General features: G+C 32.8%; 1 protein-coding gene across 1 annotated transcript in view; it reads right to left on the reverse strand.

The window, feature by feature from the left end:
- Positions 1 to 15,051, reverse strand: part of ETNK1 (ethanolamine kinase 1) — a 68,768-nt gene that overhangs the window by 24,192 nt on the left and 29,525 nt on the right. The window contains exons 3-4 of the mRNA XM_025930615.2: positions 11,358 to 11,498; positions 8,486 to 8,628 (exon numbers count right to left, since the gene is read on the reverse strand). Of these exons, the coding sequence (XP_025786400.2) occupies positions 8,486 to 8,628; positions 11,358 to 11,498 (284 nt within the window). The remainder of the gene's footprint in view (positions 1 to 8,485; positions 8,629 to 11,357; positions 11,499 to 15,051) is intronic.

Here is a 15,051-nt window from a genome sequence, read left to right on the forward strand (position 1 = left end):
AATTAATGCTAAATATATATGTGTATTTCATTACATTTCTCCCAAGATAAAAGGCAAAGTCTGTCTGTCCAGGGGAAATACTCCTGTTCAGGAACTTTCATTTTTGAAAGTTAATATAATAGAGTATAATATTATACTAAGTATAATAGAGGGTTTGTCTCAAAGATACAGGTCTTTTTAAAAGAGAGACGAGAAAAAGTTTTTGAAAGAGAGAAAGAGCTAAAGAAATTAAAAAAAAAAAATCAAAATGGGTCACTGTCGACACCAGGCATCACAAACTCAAAGGCTTAAGGAGCCATACAGTTAAAATGGATACACGCACAGAGATGGTTGTAAGAATAGTTTCTAAGAGGCTTATATTGAGAAAATGCATAGCATATGCCTTAGTTACACTGTCTTTTAAACATCAAACTGAAGTAACAAAACAAACTCCTGGTCCACACACTCTGGAATTTCCCAAATAAAAGAGCTTTGAATGATACTATCTTGATATGGATATGTATGTTTAATTTAGGGGTATATGTTGATCATATTCAAACTCAGAAAAAGAATTACATGACACAAAAAAAAGCAAAAAAAAATGTCTAATGTCGCAGCATTTAATATATTAATCCTAAACTTGTATAAGTACTAGTTAGGTCTAGAGTAAATTAAGTGAGCATCATCAGAATATCAAAGCCCAGTTAATTAAAATCTATATGCATACTGATGAAATAAATATAAGGTTCTAAAATATAAGGTTGGTGACTACAATGAATCACTGCTTTGAACCACCACAAGTATTATAATCTTGAATTCAAAAAACTATCCCACAGAAAGTCTTAAAGTTAATCAAATCACTTTACTAAATTGCAGAATGGGGAGGGAGAACATGTTTTAAAGTTTGTTCTGGGTAACACTGGTAATAAGAGGGTGAATTCCACCATCACAATAAAATACTCTGCAGCCATGAAAAAAAATTTTAATTTTCAAAAATTATTTGATGACCAGGAGAATTACATGAAATGCTACATGAAAAAAAGATACAAAATAGTAAACACAGTGATTCAAATTATTAAACTATGCCCAGAGATAGGGAAAGAACATAATGCACAGGAGAAAAAAAGATGAATGGAAATTAACCAAAACAGTATGTTTCAACTGGTTTCATTACAGGTGATAGACAAGTGACCTTTTTCCCTTGTATTTTAAATTCTTTACATTAAACGTTACTTTTAGCAGAAAAAAACCCGATAGTTTAAAAAGATTAAGATGAATTCTCTAAGTAAAACTGTCAATAGATGAAGAGACTAAACCCAATGATTTTGGATATACCTATCCACCCAGCCTTTAAGAAATCAGGATTCAAGAAGATTCGACAAGTCGCACAACTGAGCCAACCAAACCGTTTTATACATATTTTTTTAATTGCAGCTGTTGATTGCTTTAACTCTTTAGACACAAATTCTTGTAGAGCTCATATTAACTCTTACATGCCAATAAAAATACACAGCCCAGTCCTGAAGCTTACTTTTGCCACATAAACAAAAGCTTCAATTTCAATTTTCAAAATTATATTTAGAATTTGGCAAATATAGTTAAAATGGCAGGTAAAAATCCCTGCTTACAAATACAATTTAAATAAGACATAGATCATTTTAACAAAAGTTAAAATCTGTTTCAGTATGAAAATTTTAGCAATGACTGTTTGTAGTAGCATTAATTCATTAAAACTAGCCTTTATTTTTAAATGCAATGTTGAGTTTATAAATAATGAAATTTAAAAAATAAGAAAATGAAGCTAACAAGATACAGATGAGGCTGTTACCAGGCTCCGTGCATGTGAACAAGTGATGCGATAAACCTCCAGTCAGTGCGTTTAAGAAGCACGGGGTGCGCCGCCACATGGCAGCAACAATGGCATACCTAATCTGTAGCAGATGAAGAAAATTTGGCAAACTCACATTTTACAACACACAAAGCTTAAAAGGAAAAAAAATTTTTTTTAAAAATCTGCATTAACTATTCTTTTTTCAAACTATTGCAAACAAAGTGGAACTCAACCTTAAATTTAATATTCTGCAACAAAATAAAATTAAAGAGGCCTACTTCACTTATTTTGGGTGCCAGAAAAATCAAATTACTAGGAAATGCTTTCCTAACAACAGAAAATATACTGAACTTTTTTCTTATATAAATTTAATTTCTGATTTCTAAAATCACCAATTATTTAGAGAAACATCCACATCACTATTAATAATTAATAGTTCACAGGGCATGACTATCTTGTTAATTCTTTAAGACACGAATTTGTAATTGGAGTTTCAAGGGTAGGGGAAAAAATGAGACTACTCCCTCAAAGTTTTTATAAAATCTTATGTGTATGTTCATTTTCTGAAGGCAATCTCAATCTTCCAGATTCTAAAAGGGATCCCTGACCTCTAAAAAAATAAAGCAGCACTGCTTTAAGGCCTAAGACCATGTATCATTGATCTTTATATAATAAGGCACACTGCACATAATGGGTAAAACATAAGATTAATGAATAAAATTATAACCTGGATTTTCAAAAACTATGTTTCTTTTTATGACTTTATTTTTTGTATGGCTTGAGAGTAATAAAATCCATACATTACTGGGTTTAACTGTTCAAATCTCAGTATGGCTGAAAACAGCCAAATTTTAAAGTCCTTTGAAATCAAAAAATTTAGTTCATTAACTAAGGCTATATAATTCACATGCTACATTTGTTTGGATACCTTTATTTTGCTAAGGGGAAAGGGATAAAAATAAAAAGCAAAATAACCAATATGAGAACCTGAAAATCTTTTCAACTCACTCTACTTGCTCTGCAGTGTTAGGTAAGGCAGAAAGAGAACAAAGAGAAAAATAACCATGATTTCCTACTGTTAGCAAAATGCTTCTTCTCTTTTACAGAAAAAGGGAATATTCTGCTCTGAGAAACTTTCCCTTCATCCCTCACTCTGGCGTCCAGTAGTACCTGTGTACACCTTCACCATGGCGCTCATCATTCTGAATGTAAATATCTGTTTCATGATCTGACTCCTCCACTACATGGCATATGGCTTCCTGGAAGGACAATAGGTCCCTTCATCTTTCATCACGCAATCCACAGAGCAATCTCTAGCACACAGTAAGTATTCAAATGCTTATAAACAAAGGTTTGGCAGAGAATGCTGAGACACAACGATTAACATACGTTTAAATGGGAGATGGGGGAGAAGCAATAAGCATGAAACACTAAGAACGAACAAAGCATGGCATTTCTGACATTCTTATCCAAGTATATGATTGAACATACAGTGGGAATGAATGTATGAGTAAAGAAAAACACACTTATCTAATAATTATTTTAGGCAGCTCTTCCTTAATAGTTCAGGCTTTTACAGTGCATTTAAGCTTTTTACTGATTTAAGGATATTTTATGCTAAATAGTAATCCAGAATACAAGTTAAAACAAGGTTAACACTATCTTTCATTAAAAACTCCACCCTGGAAAATACAGGTTACCAAATACAAAAATAAATTTGTATTTACTTAAATTTTAAAATAAAACCAACAACAACAAAACTCTATGTCATTAAAATACCAATGAAACAACCAAACCACAGTATCTTTCACAAATAATAATACACTGGGTAAGATTTAGAGTCAATCAAGTGACTGAGAATGGTGCCTCATCCATTTTCTCTTTACATTGTGTAAAACTCTAAAGAAAAACCTGGTTTACACCATAATTCCCAGGAAAAGATTCCTTTTTCTTCCATTCATTTGTATTTCTTTAAACAGCTGTAAATCAGCTTCCTGTATTTCACAGAGAAATAATCAATGATTGCCATCACTGAAATTTAAAGTTCTATATTAGATCTTTATATGAGCTTTTATGAAGAAATGGGGGAGAATAAATGAAACAGCCACCAATAAACAGAGCATCAGACATGAGAAAACATACTGAAAAGCTTTAGCAATTACTTCTAAAATAGCAGTTAAAGAGTTAGCTGAAATTAAAATATTAGAATTAAAGTTGGTTAGTCAATAAGCAATATTACAACTTGTTCTACTTCATATAAATTTTTTTTTAATTAATGATTAATATAAAATACAACTGGTAAGTCTTAGTTCTGGAACAAGAACCACTGCTATTGGGTTTTCTTATCATGTAATAAATTTTATCATCATTAAGTATTCTTTCCTTACCTTTTTAAGATGTCATTTCACTGAAGGCAAGGAATGGGCCGCTGTTTACCAACCACCTAATTCCTGGCACTGCCTAACATTTCAAAAATCTTGATAGTTACCATCAACTTCAGAAAGGAAGCTCACTCTTCTCCCATGTTCCTGAGTCCTGTCAACTGACATGGTGAGAACAGGTAGAGGCAGTGTTTCTTCCTGTGATGCCTACTATCTCCTGTTAACATTCACAGGTACAAAAAGCCTATGAACTGCAGGGTGCTCATCATCCTGTGTGTGTATAAATATGTACTTATGTATACATACACACATACATATATACATTTTTAAACTTTACTCAAGTTACAGTTAAGACAAAATCTGTAAGCTGCACCTAAAGACAAAGTGAATTGTCATCTCACATCTATGAGCCATAATTACCCTATTTACAAGACACAACCACTAGCTTACAGTAACCACTCTTTTTCAGAATCAAATACATTTTGTAAAATGCATCCTACAAACATAATAAAGGGGTTGGCAAACTACATATGCTCAGGCCAAATGCAACCCACTGTCTGGTTTTGTAAATAGTTTTACTGGAACACAGTCACACACATTTATTGATGTATTATCTATGGCTCTGTTAGAGCTACACTGCAAAGGAGACTATCTGGTACACAAAGCCTGAAATGTACTATCTACACCTTACAGAAAAAGTTTGCCAACCCCTATTATAACAGCAATAGCTGGGAGCTGCTAGGTACCTACTCCAATGCTATACACTTGTATGCATGATCTAAAATCTTTCCAGGAAACATATGAAGTAGATGTTAGAAATAAGTTAGGAATAAGGCAAATTAAATTTCTAGGCTATCAGAAGTATAACACTGCCTGGAAACCCATTTAACATGCAGATTCTTAAGCCCAACTACAGAAATTCTTGTTCAATTAGTCTTAGATGAGACTCAGAAACATCCATTTTTCCCAAGTACCCTGGGTGATTCTGGTGCAGATAGTTAAGTTCAAATATAAACAGTTCATAAAGAGATAAAATGGGGACACCTGGCTAGCTAAGTCAGTACAGCATGCAATTCTAGATCTCGGGATTGTAAATTAGAGCCCCATTTTGGACACAAAAATTACTTAACAATAAAATTTTAAAAGATAGAGAGAGATAAAACAATGTGTCTAATACCACCTACTTCTGTATGTGACTGAGCAGGGGTGTGAACCTAAGTGTGCTTGGTTCCAACATCTATACCCTTTCAACTTCTCTTAGTTGTAACTAAGCTTTAACACATCTACTTTTAAGAGTTACTTAGGGGCGCCTGGGTGGCTCATCGGGTTAAGTGTCCAACTCTTGATTTGCGCTGAGGTCATTATCTCACAGTTCATGAGTTCCAAGCCCTCATCGGGCTCTGTACTGACAGCGCAGAGCTTGCTTGAGATTCTCTCTCTCTGCTCCTTCTTCCCTCTCTCTCTCAAAATAAATTAACTTAAAAAAAAATTACTTAGAAATGTTTAATCCAGTGACAATATACAAAATCTAAAGTATTATGGTGAACAAATACATGTGGAAACTTCAAGATGATCCAGTATCAATTCATGAAGTTTAATAACTAAAATCTGCACTTCTGAGAAATTAAAGGTCTGAAACATACTAGAGATACTAAGCTTGATGATGTCAAAGCCAGTCCCTTGGCTTTCATCTTATTATGTTTACATATTTATATCTCATAAGTGGGTACAAAACACTTAAGTCCTGAGCTCAAATCACATGAATGACTTAAAAAGTGGTAACAAATTAAACACACCTATGATAGGATATGCAGCTTAATCACTTATTCTATGTAGAAATTATTTTAATCTAAAAAGACTTCACACTTGGGCTTTTAGATACCATAACAAGGTAACTAGTTAAGATAAAGAACTTTTGCCGTCCCTATTTCTAATTTTAATTATCCTCCTTAAGACTGCGGCTGTAAAAATTAATGCTAGTTTAATTGTTTGCTAATTACATTTACTAAATGTATAGAATTTTACAATTTTTTAAGCACGAGGCATGGTAGGTATCTCCTCCTTATAACTAAAGGTAAATATGTCATACAGTTATATTAGTTCAAAACCATTAGCTCCTAATTTGAAACAGATAACAATACAAAGAACAAACCTCATGCCACACTTTCATGACCTTTAGATTCTACTGAACAACATTCCAACCCTATTTGCTTAATACTATGTATCAACTAATTACATAGCAATTGACTTTTTTTTTTAATGGATGCCATAAAGTCCAAACTTGCCTTCCTAACACAGACACTGTTAAAACCACTGGTAAGGAAAAATAACAGAACATATCCATAACTAACACACAAAATATAACCACAAAGACAAGAAAAAACAAATGGTACACAATAGACTTTCTGAAGAGAGGAAAAATAGATCAAAATAATTACATTTGTTGAACTGTGAAATTCATTCTTTCTGTGTAGGGAAGAAAAATTAGGTAACTCTTGGTAAAATAAACAAATGACAACATAGGAGTCAAACTGAAGCATAAAGATTTTGTTTGAAAAATGAGAACTTTTCATATCACTGATCAATAGTTTAGATAGGCAACTGATTAAATAAAAAAGTAAAAATGCATTTTTTTAATGCCTAAGACAAAGTAATCTGATTTTTTTGGTCCCTTGTATTTTAGTTTCATAAACAAGATTGTTCTGTGAAATGAATATGCAAAAGAAACTTATAAAATAAAAATATGAAAAGTTAAAACTATATTCCAAAGGAAATAACAGATTCTCTTTGATTAACTTGCAGTTAAAAATAAAGCTGAGTGTCCACTTCAAAAGTAAGATGAAGTCCCTCACTTGAAATTCCATTATAAAATGTGTTATTTGGTCTTGCACTGAACTAAAAAGCTAACACATCGTTTAATGTAAAACTAGTACTCATGTCTCACAAATGGCATTGAGATTTGGTTACTAGTAATAATGCAGTATATACATGACAAATGACAATTATATGTAATAAATGGACAATATATAATGAAGGACACTGTCAAGTACTTCATGTTTTAGGGTATACCTTAAGTTTTTTTTAAAAAATATTTCTACACCAAAACTTCAAGACATTCAAACTAAAGATGTTAGCTCACTGCATTTAAAAATAGAATCTCTAATCCAGATAAAAATATAAAATATAACAGATACTCAGACACGTTTTTGAAAATATGTGCTTCAGTCTACCATCCTTGACAGTGCTCTTTGGCTGACTTTCTTCAAGCTAAAGGCAGTTACAAATATTAATAACCTTTCCATTAGAACAGTCTCAACTTACAATCTAATAAGAATGGTCATAAATAGCAATTTAATAGAATTATGACCATTTAATCAGAATTCTTTGACTTTAGCATCTTCACAAAAACACTTTTGACTTAAAATAATCTTCCAACTATAATGACTACTTTCAAAACTGATTTCCTTTAAAATGCAAGGGTCAGAGTTTCAGACTTTCTGGATTAATACTAAACCTTCAGCCAAAATTATATTTTTTAATTTCAACTTACTACTAAAGGGAAATCTATGCTTTAGCAACCAAACCTCAAACCACTTTATCCAATAATATAATACAACCAAGAGTTTCTTAAATATGGAAACAAAGAATTTGAATACAACAAGATATAAACAATCACAGAAAAACATTTCACCAAAAAGTATCACTGTCTATACCTCAAAAATGTTAAAACTATTTACCAAAGCTTCATGATTATTAGTTGAGTAGGTACAAATTTCAGCAAGTACAAATAACATTCCCTCCATATGTAGCTCTCTCCTTATCATCAAAATATCTAATAAATCAGAATAAAGAGGTAATAGAGAACCTGGAGACAAATTTGTTTCTAATACTGCTGTCCTCCCCAACACTGAGAAAATTATGTATTTATTAAAAGCAGTGCAATGTCAGTTGCCTTTTCAATAACTCCCATTACAAGCAGGTACATTTTCAAACCATAAATTACCAAATAGGTTTTACAGTTAAATTTATAAACAAAATCATTTTATCATTTTTCATTTAATTCTTAACAAGAACCACAAGCTTTCTAAGAAACGTATTTTATACAACTATATAAAGAATATATTCCTAATTTAGCAGAGTTACCATGACTTTTTAACCTAAAAGAAAATAAAGACTTCATGAATGTTTTTAATCCTAACATCTGAATTAAATTTATTTACTGATACAAAGATCAAAGGACCATTAAGAACATCAAAGAAATCAACTTTACTTACTGCTAAAGTCAGATACCTACCTTGTTTCTCATTGTAGATTATATTCTTACACAATAGGTCATTATGGCAAAGCACAACAGGTGACCCCAGGTTGGAAAGAATCTCCTTCATCCAAGTCATTTCTTCCTGAAGAATCTGAGAGCTTGGGATATCACTTAAAAACCTTTAAGTTTAAAAACAAAAAAGAAATTACATCCTGTTTACATTAATGACCTTTTCAAGTTTAATTAAAGATTAAAATCTATTTTTAATAAATTCCATTCAATACCACAGATTCCTGAGTTAAAATAAGCCAATTATTCTAAAAGTTGGAATAAAGGAAAATCTTTACAATGAACTTAATATGAATTAAAAAAAAAAAAAAAAACCTAAGTAAAAAGGAAAGTAGAAAAGTAAAAAAATCAATTACTATAAAATTGGGGGAGGAAAGGAATACATGACATATATACATATACTTAATAGCTAACATTTACTAAGCTCTAATTCTAAATGTTTTACATTTATCTCTAAGACACAAAGAGTTCAATAAAAAGAGGTTTAAGTACATTATTTAAAGTTATAGACAGTTTATTAAAGAACTAAAACATCTATTTCAAGTTTAGAAGGGTGAATGCTAACTTTACCTATCAAAGTCAACAGGCATGATCTACTATTGATAAACCAAATACATTATATGATAATCATCAGGTATTATCTGTGATAATCATATCGTAGAATACTCCCATTATCTATTATAGAAATGGTCTGAGTAGTGAAACTAGGAAGTAGGGTAGCTAGGGTGGCAAGCAGGACTACAGATTATGGCTTTTGAACCCTACACTCACTCTTCTGTACCATTATGCTATATTTATATTCACTTGATAAAAATAAAACAAAACAAAAATAGAATGCTACCACTAACTCTTCCAGGGTACCATCTGGCTTACAAAATTGCTGTTAGTTTACACTTTCTCTTTCCTTAACACTTTAAGCCAAGTTTTCTTCATTCTTCCTTTACAGTCTCTCAAACTACTCTCTTACTCTTCCATTTTATAATAGACTCTCTACCAATTTAATTTTAATGAATCTATCTATTCAAGTGATTCCTGCATTTTCCCACTACTGCCATTCTTCTCTACACAGATTCCAAAAGTAATCCTTACATGCATGCTCTTTTGAAGACAGTGTAACTGTTCAAGAAACTATGTAAAATCTATAGTGTTGAATAGAAATAACTAAAACTCAAAGGATTGAACGTGATAATTACAATCATATACAAACAAAAAGGAACCAAAAAAATATGAAACATACTTCTCATACTTTGTTTTTAATGTTTTAGTTGTGTATTATCTATGTATACAATATCTATGTATTTTGCATATACTATCTCAATCCCCATAAAAACCTTAAAAGGTAAATATACTACTCTTATTATTTCCATTTTACAGACGAGGAACAGGTAACAGTTCCAAGTAACAGAACTGCAACAGTTCTGCCCAAAGTTACACAGCAGAACTGTTAAATGGCAGAATTAAGGCTTCACCCTAGGCAATCTGGACTCCAGAATCTTGTGCTCTTAATCCACACAATACTATGCTGCCTCCGAACTCTGCATTATCTTATAAAGTCAAGAAAATCTTACATTCACCATTGCCATCTACTTCGTTATTTTTAAGTGACATTCCCCCAAATTTTTTAATAAAATAGTTATTTCAAAAGAGGATTTTGTGGGGGTTTCTGCTGTCACTTCCTGAATATCTAGCATACTGGACACATTTACAGATGTTTGCCTAACCCAAGTAAAAGGGTATACTGTCCCTATCAAAGTCTGACAAACTACCTGCAAATAAAAACACATACACTGAGTGAATCAAACTAATGTGTGAAATAATCCAACTCAACAGAACAATAGTCATTTTTCTCTAATGAATTATAAAAAGTAAACAGAAAGAAGGAAAGCTCTATAGGTCCTGCCTGCCTCTACTGTCCTTAAAATGAAAAATTCCTGAATAGATATAAAGGGGAAAATAAAATTCCTAATTTTTATACTAGTATTAATCACACTGTATAAAAATGTGTTCATATAACTTAGATTCCAAATACTAATTTACAAGTGTTTTTATATAAAATATAATGAAGTGCCTTACTTTTTGAACCTAGGGAGTCAGTTTTACAAAAGCCAAGTAAGACTCCAGTAATTGAGGGGCACCTGGGTGGCCCAGTCAGTTAAGCGTCCAACTCTTGATATCAGCTCAGATCATGATCTCATAGTTGTGAGATCAAACCCCACATCAGGCTCTGCACTGAGGCGTGGAGCCTGCTTGGGATTCTCTCTGCCTCTCCCTACCCGCCCCCCCCCCGCCCCCACCTCCTACCCCTCTCAAAAGACTCAGTAATTGAATTTTCAACCTTATTACCTGGGGCTTAAATTCTCAGTAAACTAAGACAATGCAAACTTTTCACACTCCAGTATTACTACACTGTAGTAGTAAATGTAAATTTCTCCGCCTATTTAAAACAGCTTTTAACAAAAAGAATTCTTTAAAAAAGGGCTCCATGGCCAACTCATTCTATGCAAAAAGTACCCCTTCAGAGCAATCATTACTCTATCCTTTTTCCAAATAAATGTTTCTATATTTGTTTCTTGACTGGTCATCTCTACCATCTACCTACTACCCACTTCCCAGGATTGTGTAGATTGTCTTTTTTGTTCTTGAGTTGGCTGGGCGAGAAAGGCAGTTACACTCCTGTAGTGCCATCTTGAGAGTCAGATGAAGCAATGCTAATTTAATCAAATACTAAGAGAGCAACCAAGCCAGATTTTATACACAGAAACCTTGTAAGCTACCTCTAAAACCCTATTATGTATAGCAAAACAAGGTAAAACAATTTCAAATGTAAAAGTAATTTTACCTTTTATTAAGGTCTTCATCTGCAAATCCTGTAGGAATGAGAGAGAAATATTTTCCCATCTTTAGCCATAGATTGGATTTGGGAATCCAGCCATTGTGTGCATGGATAGCATGGATTTTAGCAAGCTGACGTGCTATGAGTCTGTTTTAAGACAAAACAGCATAAAAAGAAAATGTTAAGTATCATAGGTTTTATGTCTACTCGTGGGTAAACTAAAATAACTAGTATGAATTTATTTTAGAACAGGATTTCATTTTAATCTTATGTAAGAGTCAAAATTAATTTGTCAAGGCAACTCTCAGAAGGAGAGGCAAACAAATGATTAAAGCATCAGTAGGAAAAAAAACACCTACAATTGATACAGTGAATAAATGTTATATCCAAAAGCGGTTGAGTGTCTAGAAGTAAGTGGTCTATTCTGATTCCATAAACAATGGTTAGGACCAGCAGAACAACAAAAAATTATAAATGATTTCAAGGCTCTTATTAGACATTAATCAGCAATACATTTAAATTGCGCTGTTTAAATAAACTTTAAAAAAAAAAAGGTCTTTTGATGTCAGAATCAATCTTCTCAATTCAACAAAATAATTTGAAGCTATGTATACATGTATCCATGCTATCTTTTTATCTGTAGAACCTAGAACAGCAAACGCTAATATAAGAATAAGCATGCAAAACAAGTTACCAAACAGCCTATAAAGACTAGCAGGTGGGAAAAATGACTTAATAGTAAGTAATGACTTAATAGTAAGAACTTAAAACTGGCTAATTTTGAAGATGCTCACAATCTAATGTAATGCTCTTCAAAGTACAAGTTTTAGGAGCTATGACATAGCGCCATCTAGAATGTCTGATGCCCCACCTCAGATCTACTGAATCACAATCTCTGAGGGTGGGACCCTGCACTCTCATTTTAAACAAGATCTCCAGGTGATCGCAATACACTGTAAAGTTTGAGAAACACTGATATAATGCTCCAATTCCGCAGCCTGGCTCTATACTGAAATCAAACTTCAGAAACATACACACATACACATCTACATACATAAATAAATAAACGCCAAGGTATTACCCTTAAAAATTCTGATTTAATTGTAGTACAGCCAGGGCATCAAGATATTTAAGTTTCTCAGAGGACTCTGATATGCAAAAGTGTTTGAAAACTGCTGCATTAAAGCACACAATACTCTAGCACTGTAGTACTGTGATTAAATACAGTTTTATTATATTTTTATAGTATGGTGAATACTCTTATGTACCTAGTTTCTAGTAATAAAAAAGAGTTCTGATTTTCTTTTGAAGAAATCTCCATTCCCTTCACTTTTAGTTCATGTGGTTCATATAGAGCTGACCTCAATCCTAACCCTGTATCACATCTGTAGCACTAATTTTAGGAGTTAGAATATGACACAGAATTGCCCAGAGCATTCCATTCTTCCATATTTGTTCCATGATGATTGGTTCTGAGCATATTATTCAAACTAAGCCAAAGGGAATTTTCGTTGATGCTTCTGACTGGTTGAAACTATTAGAAAAAGAAGAACTCCCCTGCTCCATGCCCTCCTCCCACCACTGCTAAACTGATTAGATAGGCCTGTAATTGCTAATAATAATAATTGCCATCTTTTTTTTTAAGGTTTTATTTTTAAATAATCTCTATACCCAACGTGGAGCCCAACCATACAACCCAAAGATCAAGAGTCACATGCTCCAATGACCAAGCCAGCCAGGTACCCCTATTACTGCCACTCTTAAGAAAATTTATAAGACTATAAAGCTAACACAGAATAAAAGAGAAACGTGATACTGCTCTAATGACAATGTTAACAGTCCCCGGATCCACCCATGCTTGAACTCAGTATCCTCAGCTATATGCACCAATAAATCCCTCCTTCTTTAAGTCAGTTTGAATTTTCCAGTTATCAAGAGTCCTAATATATTACCAAAATATTACACAAATTAGATTACCTAATAACATTACACAAAATATGTGCACCTTGGTTCATATCTCTCAAATCAGCAAACATTGCTTTACATAAATTAAATAAGTACTGCTTGACTGACCTTCCCCCAGACCATATATATATATGTATTCATGTCTATATGAATATACACACGCAAAAAATCTAGTTTTAGCCAATCTCTCTCTCTCACACACACACACACACACACACACACACACATATATATACACACACACACACACATACATACATATAAAGGTAGGCCCAAATGCATATATGGTACTTTAAGCACCAAGAAACTTAATGAAAAAGTCAGATAACAAAACCAAAACAAAGTTTTGTATATATACACATACACATACATACATATATACTTACACATGCGCGTGTATATGTGACACATACATCTTAAGCCCATTAAGAGCTGATTTTAAAACTTTAAAGAGGAAAGCCAGGACCAAAAGTCTTGAAGAAAGGTACAATCCATGTTACATAAACTCAAAGGGCAATCTATGTCAACCAAACCTTACGTTCTAGAAATGTTTACTGAACAAATGAGACCAGTGATTCAGGAGAAGGATCACATAGTAGAACACGTATTTAACACAGACAAATTTTATTTGCTGTGGTTTTTTAAAATAAGTGAATAGTAGTGTCATTTTTCATAGTTTTACCCCAAAGTCTGTACGAAACCCTGATTTACAAAATACAAAATGTAGTCTCAGAAGTTATCCAATTATCAATTAGTCAGCTGAGAGTGACTGAAATGACAATTCTACAGTAAATACTTCAAAACTGAATAAAATGTTACCCAAGGGGCTCTTAGAATTTAAGGGAATTTGTTAAACATGAAGAGCTACTAGAAGAGAAAGCACCTACTAATTTTGAGTGCCTTCAAATTTTCTGACAGAAAGGTGGGTAATGGGCTGAGCCAGGATTTGGAAGACTGCATGATGCAAAAGCCAAGCCTTTCTCACTATAGACACCCCCCCACCAGAACACTACATTGAATTAGTTGGATTTTCATTCTGACTGTGCCATTGTTACTTTCAGTCTGAACTTAAATAAGCAAATCATTTCATTTCTGAGTGTCAGATTCCTAATAAGAAAAACAAAATTATTGGGGGGAGAAAGAAAAAAAAAAGGTAGAAGCAACCCAAATGTCCATCCATGGATGAGAGGATAAACAAAATGCAATACATACATAAAATGGAATATTTGACGTAAAAAGGAAGGAAATTCTGACACATACTACAAGACAGGTGAACCGTGAAGACACCCTACTAAGTGCAATAAGCCAATCAACAAGACAAAAGTGTGATTCGACTTACATGAGGTATCTAAGGCAGTCAAATTCATACAGATAGAAAGTAGAATGATGGCTGCCAAGGCTGGGGGTAGGGGAGAATTGGAAAGTTGCTGTTTAATGCATATAAAATTTTAGTATTATAAGATGAAAATAACTGTGGAGGCTGGATGCAAAACAATGGGAATGTACTTAATACTACTTAACAGTATACTTTAAAAATAATAGAGGGCAAATGTTATATGCCTTTTTACTGGCCAGCACCTCCAACAAAAAAATTTTTTTTAATTAAATAAATTAAATGGTTATACAGTTCTTAACAAGACTTGATTAGAGCAATTCAGTTATTTTCTCTTAGTAAATTTTACATACGACAAAAAACTACAAAAAAATCTCCTCAATAATGTAATTCTGCACTACT

This window comes from Puma concolor, chromosome B4, assembly GCF_028749965.1.
Source record: "Puma concolor isolate L17-30 chromosome B4, mPumCon1.1.hap2, whole genome shotgun sequence".
Lineage (NCBI taxonomy): Eukaryota > Metazoa > Chordata > Mammalia > Carnivora > Felidae > Puma > Puma concolor.